At 40.9% G+C, this 19,569-nt stretch overlaps 1 protein-coding gene across 2 annotated transcripts in view; it reads right to left on the bottom strand.

The window, feature by feature from the left end:
- Positions 1 to 19,569, bottom strand: part of mfn2 (mitofusin 2) — a 179,225-nt gene that overhangs the window by 42,249 nt on the left and 117,407 nt on the right. For both annotated transcript variants that reach the window (XM_047367090.1, XM_047367081.1), the window contains one exon: positions 618 to 838. In XM_047367090.1, the coding sequence (XP_047223046.1) occupies positions 618 to 838 (221 nt within the window). The remainder of the gene's footprint in view (positions 1 to 617; positions 839 to 19,569) is intronic.

Here is a 19,569-nt window from a genome sequence, read left to right as displayed (position 1 = left end):
CTCATGATCCAAATGTCACTGAAAATGTTTGAATGGCAAACAACGGGGTTGAATGGCAAGGGAGGTTTCCAAATAATAGGCGTCAGTCGCAGACCGTAGATGCCCTTCGTGAAGACGTTTTCACCACATTTTGTAACTCTGCCACCAGCCAACTGAAATCATTTGCATCAAAAATACCTAAATAAATTTTTAAGACAATTTGAGCTACTTTAACAAAGTCCTTTTTTGACCATTTTAATGCAGTTTTTGGCAAATTGTCCTTTGATCTGCTGATGAACTGTTTGTTGCAGTTTAAAAGTCATTTCCAATAAATGTACCCATTCTGGTTTTGTTTGGTCTCTTGCTCCTGTTATTCTGAAGCTAAACTTACAACCATGTTATAATCCTGCAAAGCAAAAATGCAAATACAACTTTTTACCATTCTTAGGATTTTGGATGTCCATTTTTGATAGTACCATTAAAACCATGTTTAAAGCAACTAATGTCAACTTTCCTATAATATTACAATTGTGAGTCTTTATCATTCACCCCTACATGATAGGACCCTAGTTTAAGTAGAAAAAAAAAGCAGATACAGCGCACAAAGAAAAAAAAAGACAAGCCACAGGAAATCTTACCTGGTCGTTATAGCCCATGAGAGCATGTCGTGTGTTCTTTGGCCCAAGGAAGCGGTTGACAAGCATAGTCCATCCAAGAGAAAAGTGGAAGCTGATGTCCTCTTGAAAGTCACTACAAAGCTTGTCACATGCCAGGTCATATGTGAGGCAGAAATACTGACAAGGACGAAGTTTGTCAACCTGCTCTCTAATAGAGTTTGGCAGCAGAGGCTTCAGGCCCTCTATGATGAAAAAAAAAAAAAAATAATAATAATTAGTTGAGGTCACCTTACATTTATTGAAACAAAACAATAATTGAAATAACAATGAAAAAGACAGCACAAAACAACTGACAACAGGGATTAATGTTAAAGAGAGTAAGCTAATTTAAACAGATGGGTTTTATGGACTAAAAAGGACAGAGTTGCAGTAATCAATCCAGGAAATGAAAAGACTATGGACGAGGATGGCAGCAGAGAATGGACTAATGTTAGGAAGGTATGAGTGCAAAACTATTCATTTTTTGGATGCTTAAGCTGGGATATTGTGTAAAACGTAACTAAAAACAAAATATGATTTGCAAATTCTTTTCAATCTATGTGCAATTGAATACACTACAAAGACAAGATATTCAATGTTCAAACTGATACAAACTTTGTTTTTTCACTAATTTTGAATTAGAATTTTAAGTTTGCAATATGTAAAAAAAATTGGGACAAGGTCAAGACTGGCAAAATTGAGCAATGCTCAAAAAACTCATTTGGAACATTCCACAGATGAACATGCTAATTGCAAACAGGTGAATGTCATGATCACATATAAAAAAAGACCATCCTCGAAAGGCTCAGTCATTTACAAGCAAAGATGTGACAACTGTGCGAGCAAATATTCCAACAGTGTAAGAACAATGTTTCCCAATGTACAATTACAAGGAATTTAGGGTTTTCTTCATCTACAGTCCTCAATATGAAAATATTCACAGAACCTTGAGAAATCTCTGCACATAAGTGGGAAGGCCAGAAAAAAACTTGAATACCTGTGTCCTTGGATCCCTCAAGAGGCATAGCATTAAAAACCAACATCATTCTGTAACAGACATTAGCACCTGGGCTCAGGAACACTTCAGAAAACCATTGTCAGTTACCACAGTTCGTCGCTACATCTACCACCGTCACAATGCTGGCAGGGGTTTGGCCTGTAAACGGTGGGTTGCTGGTTTGAACCCCTGCTTCTTCTGTTTCTATCCTGGTGTCCTTGATTAAGACACTTCACCCACCTTGCCTGCTGATGGTGGTCAGAGGCCTCGGTGGCGCCGATTGTATGGCAGGCTCACAAAGTCAGTCTGCCCTAGGGCAGGTGTGGCTACAATATAGCTTACCACTATCAATTTGTGAATATGTGTATGAATGGGTGGATGACTGATTGTAGTGTAAAGCGCTTTGGGGTCTCTGGTAACTTGATAAAAGCGCTATACAAGTGCAGGTCATTTACCATTTACAATTGTAAGTTAAACCTCTACCATGCAAAGCCAAAGCCAATATCAACACCACCCAGAATCGCGGCCGTCATCTCTGGATCCGATATGTGACGCAAAGTGGAAAAGTGTACTGCTCTCTGACAAGTCCACATATCAGATTGTTTTTGATAATCATGGACTTCGTGTCCTCTGGGCCAAAGAGGAAAAGGACTATCCAGATTGTTAATGCAAATTTCAAAAGTCAGTATCTATAATGGTATGGGGTTGTGTCAGTGCTCATGGCATGGGTAACTTGCACAGCTGTGAAGGTACCATTAATCAGAATCAGAATCAGCTTTATTGCCAAGTTCGTACATACAAACAAGGAATTTGACTCCGGTACACTTTGCTCTTGCTGAATGGTACATGCAGGATTTGGTACAACATATGCAGCCATCAAAGCAACGTCCTTTTTAGGGACATCTCTGCTTATTTCAGCAAGACAATGCCGAGCCACATTCTGCACGTGTTACAAGCATGGCTTCATAGTAAAAGAGTGCAAGTACTAGACAGGCTTGCCTCCCATTAAAAATATGTGGCGTATTATGAAGGAGACCTCGGACTGTTAAGCAGTTGAAGTTGTATCTCAAGCAAGAATGGGAATGGATTCCGCCTACAAAGTTTAAAGAAATCAATTCATTTTTATTTATATAGCGCCAATTCACAACACATGTCGTCCCAGGGCACTTCACAAAGTCAATTCAATCGAATTATATAGTTTTCAAGTCAGGTACATACATTCCAATTAATCCTAACTATCGAACATAGCAGTCAGTTTATAATTCAAATTGGTTAAAAAGTTTTTCTATCTAAGGAAAAACCCAGCAGATTGCATCAAGTCAGTGACTTGTAGCAGTCACTCCTCCTGGATGAGCATGTAGCGACAGTGGACAGTCACTGGTGTTGACTTTGCAGCAATTCTTCATACTGGGGATGCATGTAGCGACAGTGGAGAGGAAAAACTCCCTTTTAACAGGAATAAACTTCCAGCAGAACCAAATACAGGCTCAGTGTGAGCGGCCATCTGCCACGACCGACTGGGGGTTTGAGAGAACAGAGCAGAGACAGAAAAAGAACACAGCATTGACCCTGGAGTACTTTCTATGGGAAGGAAAAGTAAATGTTAATGGATGTAGCTCCTTTAGTGGTTTCATTTAGGAAGAAAAAAACAGATCAACTCATAGCCAGTTTTCAGGTTTAGAGTATGAGAGAGAGAACATACAGTTATTCACAGTAAAAGCTCAGTCAGTAGCTATAAACACTGAAAGACAGGGCCAAATGTGTCATTGGTAGAAGGTGAGCAATAAGTTATTGGCAACAGAAGCTTGGAATTAGTGTCCTCAGTTCTGAAATGCTTATTGAGTGTTGTTAAAAGGAAAGGTGATGTAACACAGTGGTAAACTTGCCCTCCTCCGGGCTTTTTTGGAACGTGTTGCAAGCATCAAATTCAAAATTTGTGAATATTTGCAAACAAAGTTTAACAGGTTAAACATTAAATGTCTTGTCTTCATCATGTATTCATTTGCATATAAGTTGAACAAGATTTGCGAATCAATGTATTACTTTTTTATTTTCGTTTTACACAACATTGCAACTTCATTAGAATTGAGGTTGTAGTACAGTCGAAGCTAACACAGGGTCATCATTTGAGAGGATGAAGCATGAAATTAATAAGTGGCACCAACACTGAGCTTTGGGGGACACCAGTATAGTCAGGGAAATAATAATTTAAATTAAAAAGAAGGTTTTATTTTGGACCCAGGTTAAAATTGTTGGGGTTTCCATCAGGGTTTTTAAGAACTGTGGTAAATGATACAGTCCGAAATGATATAGAAACAGTTCCAGTGTAAAGAGAAGAATAAATCATAGTGATAAAGAGGAGGGAAGGGGGCAGCAATGAAGCCCCCTTAACAGGCTTTAGTTAGAATAGTGGGGAGAATCATCTATGGGAGGGAATAATCATCTACGGAAGGGAGATCCTTAGGCCACACCCTCCCTCTCATTACATAAGGGCTGCGGTATATGCCTAACCCGATAAGCATTTAGAGTTTATACAGACTGGACTTGGAAAATACAGGTCCTTCTCAAAATATTAGCATATTGTGATAAAGTTAATTATTTTCCATAATGTAATGATGAAAATTTAACATTCATATATTTTAGATTCATTGCACACTAACTGAAATATTTCAGGTCTTTTATTGTCTTAATACGGATGATTTTGGCATACAGCTCATGAAAACCCAAAATTCCTATCTCACAAAATTAGCATATCATTAAAAGGGTCTGTAAACGAGCTATGAACCTAATCATCTGAATCAACGAGTTAACTCTAAACACCTGCAAAAGATTCCTGAGGCCTTTAAAACTCCCAGCCTGGTTCATCACTCAAAACCCCAATCATGGGTAAGACTGCTGTCCAGAAGGCCACTATTGACACCCTCAAACAAGAGGGTAAGACACAGGAAGAAATTTCTGAACGAATAGGCTGTTCCCAGAGTGCTGTATCAAGGCACCTCAGTGGGAAGTCTGTGGGAAGGAAAAAGTGTGGCAGAAAACGCTGCACAACGAGAAGAGGTGACCGGACCCTGAGGAAGATTGTGGAGAAGGGCCGATTCCAGACCTTGGGGGACCTGCGGAAGCAGTGGACTGAGTCTGGAGTAGAAACATCCAGAGCCACCGTGCACAGGCGTGTGCAGGAAATGGGCTACAGGTGCCGCATTCCCCAGGTCAAGCCACTTTTGAACCAGAAACAGCGGCAGAAGCGCCTGACCTGGGCTACAGAGAAGCAGCACTGGACTGTTGCTCAGTGGTCCAAAGTACTTTTTTCGGATGAAAGCAAATTCTGCATGTCATTCGGAAATCAAGGTGCCAGAGTCTGGAGGAAGACTGGGGAGAAGGAAATGCCAAAATGCCAGAAGTCCAGTGTCAAGTACCCACAGTCAGTGATGGTCTGGGGTGCCATGTCAGCTGCTGGTGTTGGTCCACTGTGTTTTATCAAGGGCAGGGTCAATGCAGCTAGCTATCAGGAGATTTTGGAGCACTTCATGCTTCCATCTGCTGAAAAGCTTTATGGAGATGAAGATTTCATTTTTCAGCACGACCTGGCACCTGCTCACAGTGCCAAAACCACTGGTAAATGGTTTACTGACCATGGTATCACTGTGCTCAATTGGCCTGCCAACTCTCCTGACCTGAACCCCATAGAGAATCTGTGGGATATTGTGAAGAGAACGTTGAGAGACTCAAGACCCAACACTCTGGATGAGCTAAAGGCCGCTATCGAAGCATCCTGGGCCTCCATAAGACCTCAGCAGTGCCACAGGCTGATTGCCTCCATGCCACGCCACATTGAAGCAGTCATTTCTGCAAAAGGATTCCCGACCAAGTATTGAGTGCATAACTGTACATGATTATTTGAAGGTTGACGTTTTTTGTATTAAAAACACTTTTCTTTTATTGGTCGGATGAAATATGCTAATTTTGTGAGATAGGAATTTTGGGTTTTCATGAGCTGTATGCCAAAATCATCCGTATTAAGACAATAAAAGACCTGAAATATTTCAGTTAGTGTGCAATGAATCTAAAATATATGAATGTTAAATTTTCATCATGACATTATGGAAAATAATTAACTTTATCACAATATGCTAATATTTTGAGAAGGACCTGTATGCATGAAAATGATGATCAAAATTCTTACCTTCCTAATAATGTACAAAGTGTATAGGCATTCAATTTTTTCTTTATTTTGTGGCACAAATGGCACAAATTTGGCAGTATATGCACAGGAAATAAGCAGAGAGAGAAGGGGGAATATATGCAGCAAAGGTCCCAGGGTCAAGAATCGAACCCCGGAAGGCTGCATCAAGGACTCGTAACCTCTATGAGCCCAATCTACCACTACACCATGCACCATGCCCAAAACAATCAAGTTTTTCTGAGAAGATGCTCTAGCTTATGTATGTTAGTCTTGAGATGGTGTATAGTAGGCGAAAACCATAAAGCTAAATGGAGACAGATCGGGATTCAAGTGGGACAAATGTATCTAAAAAAGTAGTGTATTTTGGTATAGTAGCAGAAGACCAGATCATCAGGGGTCGAAGCACTTATCAATCAGAACACATTCTTGTTCACCTTCCCTTATTTGTATCTCTTTTCTTTCTGAAAGACATTACGAGAAGTGAAAGTTTGGGACAGTGTGAGATTTATATCTAAGCTGATAAATAGGTGATCATTGGGTGGAATAAATTGATTTAATAGTTATAGGGAAGGGCGCTAGAACATTAATCAAGATCATGTATATGTAGATCACATACAGGTCCTTCTCAAAAAATTAGCATATTGTGATAAAGTTAATTATTTTCCATAATGTAATGATGAAAATTTAACATTCATATATTTTAGATTCATTGCACACTAACTGAAATATTTCAGGTCTTTCATTGTCTTAATATGGATGATTGTGGCATACAGCTCATGAAAACCCAAAATTCCTATCTCACAAAATTAGCATATTTAATCTGACCAATATAAGAAAAGTGTTTTTAATACAAAAAACGTCAACCTTCAAATAATCATGTACAGTTATGCACTCAATACTTGGTCGGGAATCCTTTTGCAGAAATGACTGCTTCAATGCGGCGTGGCATGGAGGCAATCAGCCTGTGGCACTGCTGAGGTCTTATGGAGGCCCAGGATGCTTCGATAGCGGCCTTTAGCTCATCCAGAGTGTTGGGTCTTGAGTCTCTCAACGTTCTCTTCACAATATCCCACAGATTTTCTATGGGGTTCAGGTCAGGAGAGTTGGCAGGCCAATTGAGCACAGTTATACCATGGTCAGTAAACCATTTACCAGTGGTTTTGGCACTGTGAGCAGGTGCCAGGTCGTGCTGAAAAATGAAATCTTCATCTCCATAAAGCTTTTCAGCAGATGGAAGCATGAAGTGCTCCAAAATCTCCCGATAGCTAGCTGCATTGACCCTGCCCTTGATAAAACACAGTGGACCAACACCAGCAGCTGACACGGCACCCCAGACCATCACTGACTGTGGGTACTTGACACTGGACTTCTGGCATTTTGGCATTTCCTTCTCCCCAGTCTTCCTCCAGACTCTGGCACCTTGATTTCCGAATGACATGCAGAATTTGCTTTCATCCGAAAAAAGTACTTTGGACCACTGAGCAACAGTCCAGTGCTGCTTCTCTGTAGCCCAGGTCTGGGGAATGCGGCACCTGTAGCCCATTTCCTGCACACGCCTGTGCACGGTGGCTCTGGATGTTTCTACTCCAGACTCAGTACACTGCTTCCGCAGGTCCCCCAAGGTCTGGAATCGGCCCTTCTCCACAATCTTCCTCAGGGTCCGGTCACCTCTTCTCGTTGTGCAGCGTTTTCTGCAACACTTTTTCCTTCCCACAGACTTCCCACTGAGGTGCCTTGATACAGCACTCTGGGAACAGCCTATTCGTTCAGAAATTTCTTTCTGTGTCTTACCCTCTTGCTTGAGGGTGTCAATAGTGGCCTTCTGGACAGCAGTCAGGTTGGCAGTCTTACCCATGATTGGGGTTTTGAGTGATGAACCAGGCTGGGAGTTTTAAAGGCCTCAGGAATCTTTTGCAGGTGTTTAGAGTTAACTCGTTGATTCAGATGATTAGGTTCATAGCTCGTTTACAGACCCTTTTAATGATATGCTAATTTTGTGAGATAGGAATTTTGGGTTTTCATGAGCTGTATGCCAAAATCATCCGTATTAAGACAATAAAAGACCTGAAATATTTCAGTTAGTGTGCAATGAATCTAAAATATATGAATGTTAAATTTTCATCATGACATTATGGAAAATAATTAACTTTATCACAATATGCTAATTTTTTGAGAAGGACCTGTATACAGGGGTTGGACAATGAAACTGAAACACCTGTCATTTCAGTGTGGGAGGTTTCATGACTAAATTGGACCAGCCTGGTAGCCAGTCTTCATTGATTGCACATTGCACCAGTAAGAGCAGAGTGTGAAGGTTCAATTAGCAGGGCAAGAGCACAGTTTTGCTCAAAATATTGAAATGCACACAACAATATGGGTGACATACCAGAGTTCAAAAGAGGACAAATTGTTGGTGCACGTCTTCCTGGCGCATCTGTGACCAAGACAGCAAGTCTTTGTGATGTATTAAGAGCCATGGTATCCAGGGTAATGTCAGCATACCACCAAGAAGGACGAACCACATCCAACAGGATTAACTGTGGACGCAAGAGGAAGCTGTCTGAAAGGCATGTTCGGGTGCTAACCCGGATTGTATCCAAAAAATGGCTGCCCAAATCACGGCAGAATTAAATGTGCACCTCAACTCTCCTGTTTCCACCAGAACTGTCCGTCGGGAGCTCCACAGGCCACATGGCCGGCTGCTATAGCCAAACCTTTGGTCACTCATGCCAATGTCAAAAGTCAGTTTCAATGGTGCAAGGAGCACAAATCTTGGGCTGTGGACAATGTGAAACATGTATTTTTCTCTGATGAGTCCACCTTTACTGTTTTCCAGGAGAGTTACAGTGTGGAGAAGCCCCAAAGAAGCGTACCACCCAGAATGTTGCATGCCCAGAGTGAAGCATGGGGGTGGATCAGTGATGGTTTGGGCTGCCATATCATTGCATTCCCTTGGCCCAATACTTGTGCTAGATGGGTGCGTCACTGCCAAGGACTACCGAACCATTCTTGAGGACCATGTGCATCCAACGGTTCAAAAAATCCCTCTGACCACTGTGCAGGACTTAATATTATTGAGACACTTTGGGGTGTTTTGGAGGAGCGAGTCAGGAAACGTTTTCCTCCACCAGTATCACGTGGTGACCTGGCCACTATCCTGCAAGAAGAATGGCTTAAAATCCCTCTGACCACTGTGCAGGACTTGTATATGTCATTCCCAAGACGAATTTACGCTGTATTGGCCGCAAAAGGAGGCCCTACACCATACTAATAAATTATTGTGGTCTAAAACCAGGTGTTTCAGTTTCATTGTCCAACCCCTGTATATGCATATATACATACATACATATATATATATATATACACACATATATACATACATATACACACACACACATTAAAACAGGTGAATATAGGTGTGACCTATTCCTGTTTCTTCTGAAATGTAAAATAATGTTCTTTGTTTCGTTCAAAGTCAAGATGAGATGATTGTTATTACACCATGCCACAAAGTGGTCTACCAACTCTCTGAACTCAGCTTTTTGTCCCTCTGATACACCCGAATGGTGGCATATCTCGCAAGCGTAAATGAGATCCACGCAAGTGTGAATAGAGTTCTGCATAAATAAGACCTGTGCGTGTACAAGCGACAGCTGCACGCAGGCGCATAGTATTCATCTGCTTCCTTCTTGAGAAACTTCAACCTGCTTGCTCGCAGATGCGTGAAGCTGACACCGCACCCACGTATAAAATTCCAGCAAATAGATTGAGCAGTTAGTGCTCCGATTGTACTGTTGAAATTTTCGTTTGTGCTGCTTTGGTTTCTGAGATATTGAAGATTATTTTTTAGGTCATCCAAACGTCACCGTCCCTCCATTTTGCTCCAAAACAAATCAGAATGGTCTACTTTTTTAGTGCTCCGTTTGTGCTGCTAAAACTGTTGTTTGTGCTGCTTTCTTCTTCTTTTTTGATTTAGTTTATTGATGGTTGGCAAGGAAATTGGTGCTTTACCGTCATCGACTGGTATGGAGTATGGACCAGAATGTCATTCAAGGGTTATATGTGTTAATTTTGGATAACAAAATACTCTCTGATAACTTTTCATTTTTGAGATTTTTCCAAATATATCAACAAAATCTAGTTTTACTTGAATTCTCTTGTGCTGCTTACCGGTCAGTGATATGTTTTACTTTCAGGCGATCACATGATTTCACATAAATAGGACACAATGAATTTCACCTGCTGCAGGCTGTAATTACTGTTTAAGTTCTGCGTCGAATGTGTCCAGCACTTTCGTGTCACTAATTCAGTCAGAGTGAAGTTGTCGGATGTTGTCAACGCAGGAAAGGACATACAGTAAGTCTTTTATTTCTCTTCACTAAAAAACAGTGACATTACAACTTTTTTTGGTTCGTTTTTTTTTGGTGAAATTAACTATTACTAAACTTTATTGATATAGATTTTTTCTGAGAAATGTTCCTTCTAAAATAATTTGTTTCAAGTGTTATGAGTAGTCTCTGCCTTTTCTATGCAATGGAGGTTGCCACATGCGTGCAGAAAAGGGAACATTCCACAATTGCATGGCATGAAGTCGGCACATGACCAATATATTCATAGTTGGACAATATTTGACACCCCATGCATGAAGCTAGTAAAGAACTGGAGAGGTTCGTCAGCCTAAGGGAAGCTTCACCTTAAGTGGACAAAGGAACGTTTTTGCAGATCATTCCTTATAGCTGCTGTTATACGTTATAGGCTAACCATCACTGCTCCCAACAAACAATAGCTCTACATTAATGCCAATATTGCAGTTTATATCTGATCAAGTGTTTACATAAATGCTGTCACCTGATTGTTCTGCACATCTAATTTAATATATATAGCCTATACCTTTTTGATAACTGCACAGGATTGTATTTTTCCACTTCTTTAATGTAAATCCTATTCAGCCTTTTTGTGATTGTTTTTCGCAGTTTGTTTCTTATAGCTTTTAGTTTGGGTACGTTTTCTAATTTTTTAGAGATATATGAACCTGTACACTTTCATTGCCTTATGGTTTGGTGCTAACGCACCCAAAATTCCCTATTGTGGAGCAACAAAGGTTTTCTATTCTAATTAATTGAGAGAAGTAATTAACCATGACATCAAAGATCACGCATAACCAAGTTACAGTTTGAAAATGTAATATATATTATACTTTCAAAGAAGAATAAACACATCTGATTTGGAAAATTAACTTTATGTTAACAATTGATCATTCTGATATCCAAAAATGAAAATGCCTTTTTTCACACTGCTATATGGTCACAACAAAAGGAAAAAAAGTGACTTGATAATGATTGGAAATTAATATCTACTGTTTTGTATACAACAGGTATACAAACTTCCTTTTTGTGAGATGTAGTTGAAAAAGCATCTCAAACAAAAACATTTCCATAAATCACCACATGTAAAACTTTGCCATCTAAGAACATGTCACAAAAAAAACATCAAAACAGAACCGATTTCTGGTCAGGAATATTAAACCATGGCAAAAAGTATTTGTCTTTGATCTGGGCTTCTCAAAACATGGAGCTCTTTGGCAGTGTAATGTCCTAGACCATCTTTAGTCAAGCTTCCATTGAAAGCAACGACTCCTCTCAAAGTGAATGTCTTTCCTTGGAGAGCCACAATGGAGAGAAATTCACTTAAAGGAAATTGATTTGGTTAGCAAGGTCAGTGTCAATCCATAATATTTCTCCAATGCTATAGCTGTGAGTAACAGTTCCAGCACAGAGCATTTTTCCTGAGGTGCTGGCTTCTGTTTTGAATTCAACTGGACATTCTGATTCATTCTGTAGTGGGCAAAGGCAGGGAGACTCCGGAAGAAAGAATCCGGACAGGACAGAAATGTCAGGAGAAACAAATGGTACTACCCTTGTTCCTTTGTTTAGCTGCCAGTACTGTGAAGAACAGTGTTTCGAGAGGTAAACGCTTGATACATTTTTCATTGTTTTTTCCGATGACCATGGAGATATTGCACTGCGCATTGATTTGGTGGGCACCCGACCTCAACTGGAGTTTTTCAAACATTGCACTAAGCAGCTCTGCCCTCTGTGAATATATCTTTGTTGTCACACCATCTGTAGCAATGGCTTTCACCAGCTGCAAGATGGGGTTGTCACTGTTGTTCCTGACAACATTTTGAAATGCTGAGCTGTCACAGAAAGCACAGCATAAGCACTGACAAAACAAATCAAATGCGCACGTGTTCAGCATAGAGATTGTTGATTTCCCAACTCTAATGGGTTGATGCAGGTTTCCATTTTTAAATAGTCCCACTTTCACTCTTTTTGCCCCAAAAGATCTGCATGGAGCCATTCAGTGTAGGAAGTGAGATAAGAAGTCCTCTTCCTTTTTTGGGGTGGAATAATTAGTCCCCTCCAGTTTTCAATCATCTGCTGGAGGAATGTTTGTGGCTTCATCGGTTCCACAGAATGGTGAGAATCCATTCTTCTCTTGGCTTCAGCACTGTGGGTAGTCATGGATGCAAAGTTTGTTTCGTCATTATTTTTTGCTTTTGCAGAACAAATAATTCCTTCGATGAAGGAAAGATAACAAGAAATAAAGCAATCAACTTGAATGGGTAAGTTCTCATGTTTAAAAAGGCCATGTTTTACATTTTTGAAATCTGCTTCAACAGTGGCTGAACTTGCTGTGAGGCTGGTGCTTTTGAAGAGGGGGACCATTGCTCTAGTCCAAAGTGGTAAGTAACTTGCAAGTCTTATGTGTGGAACAATATCAGGGAGGAAATGGATGTTATCCCTATCCCCATTGGCTGCAGCAAGTGACCTGCTCTCCTCGCATATGTTTGATACCCAGTCTCGTAAAAGGATCCACTTGACGCGCTTCGTTTGTGTCTTCAGCTGGAATGATGATGATGGAGTCTTCTGTGATCTGAGTTTTTAGATATGTTTTGCACCTGTCTGATTCAAGAGGGACTCCAGAACTATCATCACCCTCTGCCTCACTGAGGGCCACAACAGTGATGGCATGTATTAGCTGTTGTGCATGGTCCAAGCACTGTGATTGATGAAGCTTTGCTATTGCCCTGACAAAGAAGTCTGACACGGCATGATTTGTTTTTCAGGCAGTCCCACTGACAGATCATCTTTATGCAGTGTGCCACATCAACCCTGATGACACAAGGAGGAAGTTTTGCAGACTGGTTCCCGAGTAGCACAAGGAAGCATTCGTTAATGTATGTCTTCAGATTGGGGTAAGGAGTGAAGGCCTTCACCAGAGCATCAAGAATAGCCAGAGAAAAGTCACTCGCTGCTTCTATTGGTACAGCAGCACCTGTACGAAGCCATTCTGTCAGCCATGTTGCAATTGCATTAATGTCGTGTCTCTCTGACAGAATTTGCATAACTGGGAATGAGCAGTTGTCCCATGTCAGAATGCCTTGATATAAGAAGATGTGGCCAGATGTACCATTTGGTCTCACCAGTCTTCTCACAACTGAGCCACTCGCATCAAGCTACTGAGTGGGACTTCAATAGTGGCAGAAGAAATTGTCCAGACTTATGTCTCTTATACTACCACTGTGAGGTGTGCTATATTTTAATAACTGCAAAGACAAAATGGGCGCTTTGTCACCTAATTCCAAATCTCTTCTCTCCTGCTTGGCATTTCGTAGGGTGGCCAAATTTGGAAGGTGACTAGGCTCTGGATCTCCAATATCCATCAAATCTGATACCTTCACCGACTTCCATACAGCCGGCCCCATCTTGCCCTCTCACAGCTCTTTTGAAATCTGTGCATGAAGGTTTCTAGACATGAACCTCTTGGGTTGCCCAGTGTGCAGGGAGATATCAGTGTCTTCGATGGAAGACTGGAGCACCATTGAGCTGTTGACTGTTGGCTCTCTGGCACGTCATTTTAACATGGCCTTGACGCTCTTTACAGAAGCCTTTGATATTTATGTAGTTGCTTGTGACAGTTGGATAAACGTTTGCTCTCTGGAACACAAATGTACTTTTGATCTTTTTCCAAATCAGATGGTTAATTGACTCCAAGTGCCAGGCTTAAAATCATATATTCATTTTTGCCAGATGATGAAAACTTTCATTATATTCCACTTTCTCAGGTACAAATTTGATCCATTCCTCAAATGGAATTTCAAGCTGAAAACCTGAGCAGTTGTCTTGTCCAGGAAAAATGGAGTCAAACTCTGTGTCTACACTGCTCTCAGGATCACTTTCCTGCTCAATGATCTCCATACATGACCAGATATTGTGTCTGTTTGACTATACAAAAGTGTACAGGGCTTTTGGAGAGATCTTGTTTTCCAGCTGTTTACTTAATTATGTCCAAATAGTGGTAGCTTGAGTGGCTAGTTTGCCATTTAGAAGGATACCCTCTTTTGAAGTGCAGAGAACAGCAAAAAGGGAATCCCTGTCTACTGATGACTGCCAAAGCATCTAGTTATAGAATAAAAAGGCTTTGATTAGCATTAATCAAAATATTATTCTGGCCTATATAATCTCCCAGAAGCCACAAAACATTGATATTCCAGCATTCTATCACAACTTAAAACTTATGTTTAAAGTAGTCTTCTTACTTAAATCTGTATGCCATGTATGCTGGATTGTAATTATAGTGTGTTTTTTTGTTTTATTACTACTTGTCTTGTGAATTTTCAATTGAAGTATCTGTTCAACTTTAAAAATGTGTTTTAGCCCTGTGGAGTCTACAGATGTGCCTAACTATCAATGACTGAATATGAATGTAAAACCTGCAAAATGAAGCCTTGCAGAATCTTTGTTTCAACATGTTTAAAAAGTCTGGACTTAAAATGTAATTGAATTATGGATTTACAGAAATACATATGTCAGGCGTTCAACCATGCATCCCTCTCTGCTAATCGGGGGCTGGAATGCTGTGGCAGCAGTGAGTCAGTGTTTTATCTAAAACCTCAACATTATTAGTTTACTTACCTTGTACAAAAATTTGACAGAGGGTTGGAAAAATTCTAACGATGTACATTTTTCATAAACACTATTCAAAAAGGAAGTTTAGGCAGGGGCTGCGCGGTGGCGGAGCTGGTCGCATTGTTGCCTTGCAGCAAGAAGGTCCTTTGTTCAACTCCCGGTCAGGGGTCTTTCTGCATGGAGTTTCCAGGTTCTCCCCGTGCATGCGTGGGTTCTCTCTGAGTACTCAGGCTTCCTCCCACAGTCCAAAGACATGCCTGTTAGGTTAACTGGTCTCTCTAAATTGCCCTTAGGTGTGTGAATGAGAGTGTGCTTGGTTGTTTGTGTGTTGTCCTGCGACCGACTGGCGACCTGTCCAGGGTGTACCCCGCCTCCCGTCCATTGACTGCTGGAGATAGGCACCAGCTTCCCCGCGACCCACTATGGAAGAAGCGGTAGAAAATGACTGACTGATGTTTAAATTACTCTTCCTCTACCGCCAAAACAAGGTCACTGGCTCACTGTGGTGGGGGTCATTACGTGGGTGACGCCAATCCCTATGGCATTGTGTGAGAACTTCATATATCAAAGTTGCCAAACACTCAATGCTCTTTTAGAAATTCTTACATTTATTGACAGAAATTAGAAACTAAAGCTTGATGTATTTCAAATTTTATTTAAAGAAAAGTAAATTAATTTGAGCCAATGCACTTACGGTTTTGTCTAGCGTATGCAAGCTTATCAGATTTTTTATTTATTTGTTTTTACCTGTTTGCTGCAGACTCTGCCGAAAATAACAGTGAACGATGTGAATCTTTAAATGAGACAAAAAAATTCACAATCTTTATTAAGGAATAAATTGCCAAACAATATAAGAAGGCACACAACAGTGGCTAAATCAAAATATAACCTGCAAGATAAAAGATAAATACGAAATTAATAACTGCTTGCTTTGTGGTGTTGATGTCCAGTGCAGACCATAGACGTCATCAATTTAAGTTGTTGGTGATGGCCTGAAAGAAAATTATATATCTCATAAATAAAAGCGGCACAAACAGAGCACTAAAAAAGTAGACCACTAGTTTGATGGTGACGTCATTGGCCGAAATTATAATTCATAATATCTCAGAACTGAATGCAGCACAAATGACAGTTTTAACAACACAAACGGAGCACTAAAAAAGACCACTCTGGTTTGTTTTGGAGCAAGATGGGGGCATGGTGACCTTTGGATGACCTAAAAAATAATCTTCAATATCTCAGAAACCAAAGAAGCAAAAACGGAGGACTAACCGCTCAATCTATATGCTGGAATTTTTCACGTGGGTGGGGTGTCGGCTTCACGCAGCTCTTGCTCGTAGTTAATCTTTTTGGCGGTAGACGGGCAGATACAGTTGGCATCATATCACTACACAGGACTGGTTACAGTCCCCGTCCTCAGTAAAAATAAAAATAAAATGACAATCAGGAGGTATGTTATGTATGTCTTACAGTGCATAACATTCTTTCCATATTGGGTGTAACCCAGCTCATGATTTTCTTAGTGCAACATTCCCCTGAAATATTTTAGTAATTTACCTTACATTGCCACCTATCTGCCAGTAGCATGTACAGGTCCTTCTCAAAATATTAGCATATTGTGATAAAGTTAATTATTTTCCATAATGTCATGATGAAAATTTAACATTCATATATTTTAGATTCATTGCACACTAACTGAAATATTTCAGGTCTTTTATTGTCTTAATACGGATGATTGTGGCATACAGCTCATGAAAACCCAAAATTCCTATCTCACAAAATTAGTACATTTCATCCGACCAATAAAAGAAAAGTGTTTTTAATACAAAAAACGTCAACCTTCAAATAATCATGTACAGTTATGCACTCAATACTTGGTCGAGAATCCTTTGGCAGAAATGACTGCTTCAATGCGGTGTGGCATGGAGGCAATCAGCCTGTGGCACTGCTGAGGTCTTATGGAGGCCCAGGATGCTTCGATAGCGGCCTTTAGCTCATCCAGAGTGTTGGGTCTTGAGTCTCTCAACGTTCTCTTCACAATATACCACAGATTCTCTATGGGGTTCAGGTCAGGAGAGTTGGCAGGCCAATTGAGCACAGTGATACAATGGTCAGTAAACCATTTACCAGTGGTTTTGGCACTGTGAGCAGGTGCCAGGTCGTGCTGAAAAATGAAATCTTCATCTCCATAAAGCTTTTCAGCAGGTGGAAGCATGAAGTGCTCCAAAATCTCCTGATAGCTAGCTGCATTGACCCTGCCCTTGATAAAACACGGTGGACCAACACCAGCAGCTGACACAGCACCTCAGACCATCACTGACTGTGGGTACTTGACACTGGACTTCTGGCATTTTGGCATTTCCTTCTCCCCAGTCTTCCTCCAGATTCTGGCACCTTGATTTCCGAATGACATGCAGAATTTGCTTTCATCCGAAAAAAGTACTTTGGACCACTGAGCAACAGTCCAGTGCTGCTTCTCTGTAGCCCAGGTCAGGCGCTTCTGCCGCTGTTTTTGGTTCAAAAGTGGCTTGACCTGGGGAATGCGGCACCTGTAGCCCATTTCCTGCACACGCCTGTGCACGGTGGCTCTGGATGTTTCTACTCCAGACTCAGTCCACTGCTTCCGCAGGTCCCCCAAGGTCTGGAATCGGCCCTTCTCCACAATCTTCCTCAGGGTCCGGTCACCTCTTCTCGTTGTGCAGCGTTTTCTGCCACACTTTTTCCTTCCCACAGACTTCCCACTGAGGTACCTTGATACAGCACTCTGGGAACAGCCTATTCGTTCAGAAATGTCTTTCTATGTCTTACCCTCTTGCTTGAGGGTGTCAATAGTGGCCTTCTGGACAGCAGTCAGGTCGGCAGTCTTACCCATGATTGGGGTTTTGAGTGATGAACCAGGCTGGGAGTTTTGAAGGCCTCAGGAATCTTTTGCAGGTGTTTAGAGTTAACTCGTTGATTCAGATGATTAGGTTCATAGCTCGTTTAGAGACCCTTTTAATGATATGCTAATTTTGTGAGATAGGAATTTTGGGTTTTCATGAGCTGTATGCCAAAATCATCCGTATTAAGACAATAAAAGACCTGAAATATTTCAGTTAGTGTGCAATGAATCTAAAATATATGAATGTTAAATTTTCATCATGACATTATGGAAAATAATGAACTTCATCACAATATGCTAATATTTTGAGAAGGACCTGTAGTTGTTAATATGACATAAGGTAATGCTATCTGACTAGCATGCCTCTTTTGTTGTATTTTTGTGTCAGTTATAAAAATTATAAAAGGCTGCCAGGTAGGTGGTTGCCTTGCTAAGACCTGCCCTGGCTAATGGAGATGAACCATCTTCACAAAACCGTCAGTGTGCTGTAAACATTATCCAAGATTATTTGGAATTATTGTGGAATTCCATCAAGACACTGTTTTACTGTTTCCAATGGGTGCACAGTTTCAATAAAAACACTGAAACTGCAAACACTTATGAACGGATTCCAACCCTCTCCCAGCAAGTCCCCGGCCCCGTCCCTCCAAGCATGCCATGTCATGCTAACCCAGCACACAATCATTATTTAGTATGATCACATTTTCCATAGGGTCAGCTTAGAACTTGCTTCCAGAATCTAGTGTCTCCCTTTCTTTTCACCTAGTGTTGTGCCTTTAATATTATATTTTCAAGAAAAAAGTGTTAACATTCTCAATCCCCTGTCCGTTCTGAGAAAATTTGTCCAAGAATGACGTCGATAGCCCTTACGGTTTCCAAGTTATGGGCGATAGTTCGGGAGTATGCGCCTCCATGTTAAAAGCCCATGGAAAGGGGAGACGAAAGTGAGGTGCTGCATTAGAAATGCTGCAGATGTCAAGTTACACTGACACTCTTTGCTGATTGGCTGATTCATTCCTTACTGTTCTATTTATAGCTCTGTGTATCTTGCACTGTATATGTCTGTATGTGACTGTGACTTTCTTTTCTCCCTGTCTCCTACTCAGACACACACAAGAGCCCTGACACGCACACACAAACGCACGTGTGAGGAGTTTGCATCGACTTCCATTCATTTTCATACATTTCTATAGCCTAAACCTGACCCGACCCCTAACCCTTTGACCATCTTCATAGGAGGCAACTACATGGCAGCCATTTTGTGTTGAGTACTTAAACAGCATGTACTACTGTTCCAACAGCTAGACAACAGTGATTAAATTTAAAAGGCAATTTCATAGACTTTTGCATATAGGCTGTTCGCACATCAGAACCTGGAACAAGTCTCTGTCAGAACCAGACACAAACTCCGTCAAAACCAAGAGGAAATCTCCATCAGAACCAGTTAAGAACCTTCCATCAGAACTAGGTCCAAAATCTGTCAGAACCAGGAAGAACCTCTATCAGAACCTCATCCAATATCCATCAGAACCTGGAAAAAATCTCTATCAGAACCAGATCCAACCTCTATCAGAACCTGGTACAAATCTTCATCAGAACCATGTACAAACCTCCATCTGAACCAGGGCCAAAGTCTATCAGAACCAGGTAAAACCTATCAGAACCAGGAAGAAAACTCCACCAGAGCCAGGTCCAAATCTCCTTCAGAAACTGGGGGTCCCTTCTATCAGAACCAGTTCAGAAATCCATCAGAACCTGGAGAAAATCTCCATCAGAACCTGTTAGGGACACTCCACCAGAACCAGGTCCAAATTGCCTTCAGAACCAGGAGGAACCTTCTATGAGAACCAGGTCCAAACTCCATCTGTTTTTTCTGTCTATATTTTCCATACGTTTTTCGG

This window comes from Girardinichthys multiradiatus, chromosome 1 (genome assembly GCF_021462225.1).
Source record: "Girardinichthys multiradiatus isolate DD_20200921_A chromosome 1, DD_fGirMul_XY1, whole genome shotgun sequence".
Classification (NCBI taxonomy): domain Eukaryota; kingdom Metazoa; phylum Chordata; class Actinopteri; order Cyprinodontiformes; family Goodeidae; genus Girardinichthys; species Girardinichthys multiradiatus.
Note: the sequence above shows the minus strand (reverse complement) of the source record. Positions and strands in the feature narration are given on the sequence as shown.